This window comes from Triticum dicoccoides, chromosome 6B (genome assembly GCF_002162155.2).
Source record: "Triticum dicoccoides isolate Atlit2015 ecotype Zavitan chromosome 6B, WEW_v2.0, whole genome shotgun sequence".
Taxonomy (NCBI): domain Eukaryota; kingdom Viridiplantae; phylum Streptophyta; class Magnoliopsida; order Poales; family Poaceae; genus Triticum; species Triticum dicoccoides.
Window position 1 is genome coordinate 287,542,186 of NC_041391.1, and position 6,445 is coordinate 287,548,630.

At 49.7% G+C, this 6,445-nt stretch overlaps 1 protein-coding gene across 1 annotated transcript; it reads left to right on the forward strand.

Moving 5' to 3' along the window:
• Positions 1 to 188: 188 nt before the first annotated feature.
• On the forward strand, positions 189 to 4,419 carry LOC119321104 (receptor kinase-like protein Xa21). The gene is made up of 2 exons (XM_037594936.1): positions 189 to 3,276; positions 3,503 to 4,419. Exons 1-2 carry the CDS (start codon positions 189 to 191, stop codon positions 3,874 to 3,876), a joined length of 3,462 nt encoding a protein of 1,153 aa, XP_037450833.1. The 3' UTR covers positions 3,877 to 4,419.
• The last annotated feature ends 2,026 nt before the right edge of the window (positions 4,420 to 6,445 follow it).

Sequence of the window (6,445 nt, forward strand, 5' to 3'; positions counted from 1 at the left end):
CGTTGCCAAACGACGACGACGACGCGTCGCCACCGGTGGCTACAGTTTGTTTATACGCAACACTCACCCGAGCCAAATCCCTCTCTATTATAAATATACCTCTCCCGCACGTACGTATGCTCTCTGCCGCATCCAGTCCACACTCCACAATCGCTTTGCTTGCCACAGCACCGTCGGCTGGGGCGGCAATGGCAATTGCAGCACTGCCCCTCCTTCTCGTCGCCGTCTTCTTCCTCGCGTGCTCCGTCGCCACTCACGCGCTGCCCGGCGCACCGGAGCCCGCTGCCGCTGCTGCCAGCGTCGCGGATTACAACGCGCTGCTCTCCTTCAGGTCGCTCGTGCGGGGCGACCCGTCACGGGCCCTGGCGTCATGGACGAGCAGCGCCCACAACGGGTCCGCGCCAGCGCCGTGCCAGTGGCGCGGCGTGTCCTGCGGCACGAGGGGCCGCCGCCGCGGCCGGGTCGTCGCGCTGGACCTCCCCGGGCTCGGCCTCCTCGGCACGCTCACCCCGGCGCTGGCCAACCTCACGCACCTGAGGCGGCTCCACCTCCCCGGCAACCGCCTCCAGGGCGCGCTGCCGCCGGAGCTCGGCCGCCTGCGCGAGCTCAACCACCTCAACCTCAGCGACAACGCCATCGGGGGCCGCCTCCCGCCGTCGCTCTCCCGCTGCAGGCGGCTCAAGACCGTCCTGCTCCACACCAACAAGCTGCAGGGGCACATCCCGCCGGAGCTGTTCGGCTCGCTTCGGAGCCTCGAGGTGCTCAACCTCGGCCAGAACAGGCTCACAGGAGGCATCCCTTCCGGCATCGGCGGCCTCGTCAACCTCAAGCTGCTGGTCCTGGAGTTCAACAACCTGACAGGGGATATCCCATGGCAGGTCGGCAGCCTCGCCAGCCTCGTCGGCCTCGGCCTCGCGTCCAACCAGCTGTCAGGCTCCATCCCCGCCTCGCTGGGGAACCTGTCGGCGCTGACCGCTCTCACCGCCTTCTCGAACCGGCTGTCGGGGAGCATACCCTCCTCATTACAGGGCCTGTCATCCCTCAGCACGCTCCATTTGGAAGACAACAGCCTTGGAGGAACCATCCCTTCTTGGCTAGGCAACCTCTCGTCGCTGGCATCCTTAAACCTCCAGAGCAACGGCTTTGTGGGGCGCATCCCGGAGTCTATAGGGAACCTTGGGTTGCTTGAAGCCGTTTCGTTCGCGGAGAACAAGCTTGTCGGCAAGATCCCGGACGCCATTGGGAACCTCCATGCCCTCGCTGAGCTTTACCTAAACAACAATGAGCTAGAAGGCCCTCTGCCACTCTCAGTTTTCAACCTCTCCTCCCTTGAGATGCTCAACATCCAGCACAACAACCTCACCGGGGGCTTTCCGCTTGACATGGGCGACACGATGACGAGTCTCCAGTCCTTTCTTGTGTCTGATAACCAGTTTCATGGCGTGATCCCGCCGTCCTTGTGCAATGCCTCCATGCTCCAGATGGTTCAGACAGTAAACAACTTCCTGTCAGGAACGATCCCGCAGTGCCTGGGGGCTCGCCAAGAGATGCTCTCTGTGGTGAACTTTGCGGGGAATCAGCTTGAAGCAACCAACGATGCTGAATGGGGCTTCCTGGCCAGTCTGACCAACTGCAGCAATATGATATTGGTGGATGTTAGTGACAACAAGCTCCAAGGCGTGCTACCGAAATCAATCGGCAATTTGTCGACACAGATGGAGTTTCTTGGCATTGCATCCAACAGCATAGCAGGGACGATAACTGAATCGGTAGGGAACTTCATCAACCTGGATGAACTTCACATGGAAAATAATCTTCTCCAGGGCACCATCCCAGCATCTCTCGGCAAGCTTACGAAGTTGAATCGGTTGTCTCTGTCAAATAACAACTTGTCAGGATCCATCCCTGTGGCTCTTGGAAATCTTACAAAGCTTACAACCCTTCTGCTTAGTACTAATGCGCTCAGTGGAGCCATCCCTTCTGCTCTCAGCAACTGTCCTTTAGAGCAGCTGGATCTTTCTTACAACAATCTTTCCGGCCCAACGCCTAAGGAGCTTTTCCTCATCTCAAGCTTGTCGAGTACCATGTATCTTGCACACAATTCACTGACTGGGACTTTGCCTTCAGAAGTGGGAAATCTCAGGAATCTAGGTGAACTTGACCTCTCTGACAATATGATCTCAGGAAAGATTCCTACAAATATTGGGGAGTGTCGAAGCTTACAGTACCTCAATTTATCTGGGAACCATCTCGACGGGACAATTCCGCTGTCACTAGGACAGTTACGGGGCCTCCTAGTGCTTGATCTTTCTCGGAATAATTTATCTGGGAGCATTCCTGAGTTCCTCGGAACCATGAAAGGTCTTGCTAGTTTGAATCTCTCTTCCAATGATTTTGAAGGTGAAGTTCCGGAAGACGGAATATTCCTCAATGCAACTGCAACCTCAGTCATGGGAAACAATGCTCTATGTGGTGGGATCCCTCAACTCAAGTTGAAAATGTGCTCCAGTCCCACTAAAAGGAGAATATCTTCAAAGCTTCTCATGATTATTGCAGCAGGCGCCGGAATTCTGTTGGTCATACTATCCGCAATGTTTGTGTTATGTAAAAGAGGCAGGCTTAGAAGAGCAAAGCCACAGATAACTCTCCCCAATGACAAATACATCAGAGTTTCTTATGCTGAATTGGCCAAGGCAACAGATGGTTTCACATCCGAGAACCTCATCGGGGTTGGCAGCTTTGGTGCAGTGTACAAGGGAAGAATGGAAATCTCTGGCCAACAAGTGGTGGTGGCAGTGAAGGTACTGAACCTGCAGCATGCTGGCGCATCCCGAAGTTTCGATGCGGAATGTGAGGCTTTGAGATGTATTCGCCACCGTAACCTTGTGAAGGTTATAACAGTGTGCTCAAGTATTAACTCCCAAGGTGGCGACTTCAAGGCTCTTGTGTTTGAGTTTCTGCCAAATGGAAATCTAGACCAGTGGCTACACAAGCATATCGAGGAAGATGATGAACCCAAGATGCTAGATGTCATTGAAAGACTTCAGATAGCCATCCACGTGGCTTCTGCGCTTGACTATTTACATCATCAGAAGCCGTTTCCAATTGTTCACTGCAACCTCAAGCCAAGCAATATTATCCTCGACAACGACATGGTTGCTCATGTCGGTGATTTTGGGCTTGCAAGGTTCCTACATGACGGACATAATGACAAGTCAGAGACACCAACTAGTAGTCGGACCGCAATAAGAGGAACAATTGGTTATGTGGCTCCAGGCGAGCATAATTCTACTCTCAACTATTGTACTTCCTCCGTCCGGAAATACTTGTCGAAGAAATGCATAAAAATGAATGCATCTAAAACTAAAATACATCTAGATACATCCATTCCTCCGACGAGTATTTCCGGACGGAGGGAGTAGTATTGTTGCATTTGATTTTTCACATTTTACTCTCCATCCAAGGAAGCACTTATTAAATTTGCCAAGTTTGTTAATTTCAGAATATGGACTTGGCAATGAAGCTTCAGTCCATGGTGATGTCTACAGCTACGGTATACTGCTGCTCGAGATGTTCACCGGTAAAAGACCCACAAGTTCTGAATTCGGAGAAGTGCTTAGCCTTCATAAGCACGTACAAATGGCACTGCCAGACCAAGCGGCTACTGTCATTGACCAAGACCTATTAAAAGCAGAAAGTAATGGCAAAGGGACAGAAGGGGGGTATCACAGCAGTGAAGACATGAGAATTAGTTGCATCGTCTCGATTCTGCAGGTTGGAATTTCATGCTCCAAGGAGACGCCAACTGAACGCATTCAAATTGGAGATGCATTGAGAGAGTTGCAGATAATCAGAGATAAGTTTTACGCGCATTAGTGATCTTCTTGGTGAATTGGCAAAATATAGAAGGCATACTGAAGCATGCTTGTGAGGATCATGCATGCAACTTGGTCGTTTTAACTCTGTAGTAAGATGCTGAGAGGTGAAGAGCCTCCATCAAAGGCATTTTAAGGAGTCAACAACAATTCTTTTGATTTTTCATATCAACAGGAAAGCGAAGAAATTCCAGATATAAGGAACTGAAGAAACTTAACTTAAATTAAGGAGCACGCACTTGGGTGTGGTGTTAGTCTCACTGTCTCAGGATGACATGGATCTGAAGGATGCGGATGGACCCACTTCACCCTTGGCTATATTTTTGTTAGAATAGCTTTTATTAGAATATTCTTGCAGATTTTATCCCAACCATTACAGATACCCTTTTACATAGGGAAATACGCAAGAGAAAGCACAAAATGCTCCATGTTGGTGCTGGTGCCGTCGTCCCTTCTTACTTTTTCTTTAGTTACCGTCATAAACCGTGTCACTCTGCATTTGTTGCCTCTTCCCATCTTCTATATGAAATGAGTAAAATTCATCCACGGTACTTGAACTTGCGCCCATGAGCTCACTTTGGTAAATGTACATAAGAACTGGGTCAATACTCAATACTGTCATCATGTACAAGTTGAGGTGATTATACGGTCACTGGCAGCCGTATAGCTTTGTATTTATCTGAGTTGACTGGTCAAACATGCTATGCGATAAAAAAGTTCTCTCTCCTCCTCACGCGGGTCCCACCTGTCAGTGATGGAGGAAAGGACAAGGGGTTTATTCTTGAGTAGGGCATTTTGGAGACCGAGCTCCATGGAGCCCTTTATTTTGAAAAAATCAAAATTAATAAATTTCAGTTTCAAAAAATTCTGAAAATAAATACACATGTATGCAAGGATGTAAAGTGTATGTGTGAAAAAATTCAGGATGAAATACTTTGAACCGCGAGCTGCACAAAAAGAACAAAATCATGGACTTTAAAGATGAATAGTAAATATGCTAAAAAGCCCCAGATTTGTCTTTTTTGTGTAGCTCACATTATAATGTATTTCGACATGAAATTTTGCACACATATACATTATGTATCTAGGTATATGTGTATTTATTTTCAAATTTTTCAAAACTGAAAAGTTTGAATTTTAAAATTTTCAAATAAAGGCCTCTATAGAGCTCGGTCTCCATTTGGCATTTTTGTTTATTCTCTTCTTTGTATCATGTATCAGTGCGACACTCTTTTATATAAGAACACATGCACGCACGCGACGGCGTGACACACACACAAGATACACACAATCACCCAGTACACACTTGACACGAGTTAATTGCATAAAACCATCACATTTCGGGCTTCTTCTGCAGTAAACCACCTGGTCCCTAATTATTTGCAAAAATCACGGCGTATTCAGTATTTTTTTTTTGCAAAAAGCACTGATCAGGTGATTTAGCCCGTTTAATCACTTTCTGACAAGTGGGGCCGGAATGTAAGGAGCTGATTTGGCAACATATTAACATACATACCCCTATATCTAAAGGAAAAACGCAATCAGGCGCTCCCCTTGTGGATAACCTCGAGCAATCCAAATACCCAGAAGCCCTTGACCGCCGGCGCGCTGCTGTTCGGTCGGTGCCGCTCCTCCACTGTCGGATACACCCCTCCCATCGCTAGAGACCACTGCCAGCGCCGCCGCGCCCGTCTTCTTACTCGCAGTGACGAAGAAGTGACGGGAGGAGTGTTGGGGAACGTAGTAATTTCAAAAAATTTCCTACGCACACGCAAGATCATGGTGATGCATAGCAATGAGAGGGGAGAGTGTGTCCACGTACCCTTATAGACCGAAAGCGGAAGCGTTAGGACAACGCGGTTGATGTAGTCGTACGTCTTCACGATCCGACCGATCAAGTACCGAACGCACGGCACCTCCGAGTTCTGCACACGTTCAGCTCAATGACGTCCCTCGAACTCCGATCCAGCCAAGCTTTGAGGGAGAGTTCCGTCAGCATGATGGCATGGTGACGATGATGATGTTCTACCGACGCAGGGCTTCGCCTAAGCACCGCAACGATATTGTCGAGGTGAACTATGGTGAAGGGGGGCACCGCACACGGCTAAGAGATCTCAAGGATCAATTGTTGTGTCTATGGGGTGCCCCCCTCCCCCGTATATAAAGGAGTGGAGGAGGGGGCCGGCCAAGGGGAGGAGGCGCGCCCAAGGGGGGAGTCCTACTCCCATCGGGTGTAGGACTCCTCCTTTTCCTATCTGGAGAAGGAGAGGGAAGGAAGAGGAAGGAGGGAGGAAGGAAAGGGGGGGGGCTCCCAATTCGGATTTGGCTGGGGAGAGGGGCGCCCCCTCCCTTGCTCCTTTCCCCTCCTTTCCACTAAAGCCCATTAAGGCCCATATACCTCCCGGGGGGTTCCGATAACCTCCCGGAGCTCCTGTATTGTCCCAATCTCACCCAGAACCATTCCGGTGTCCAAATATAGTCGTCCAATATATCGATCTTTATGTCTCGACCATTTAGAGACTCCTCATCATGTACGTGATCACATTCGGGACTCCGAACAACCTTCGGTA

Coding starts and splice junctions, on each gene's coding strand:
- LOC119321104 (XM_037594936.1), top strand. CDS start 189: ATGGCAATTGCAGCACTGCCCCTCCTTCTCGTCGCCGTCTTCTTCCTC. Junction 3,277..3,502: donor AATTGGTTATGTGGCTCCAG/GCGAGCATAATT, acceptor TGTTAATTTCAG/AATATGGACTTGGCAATGAA.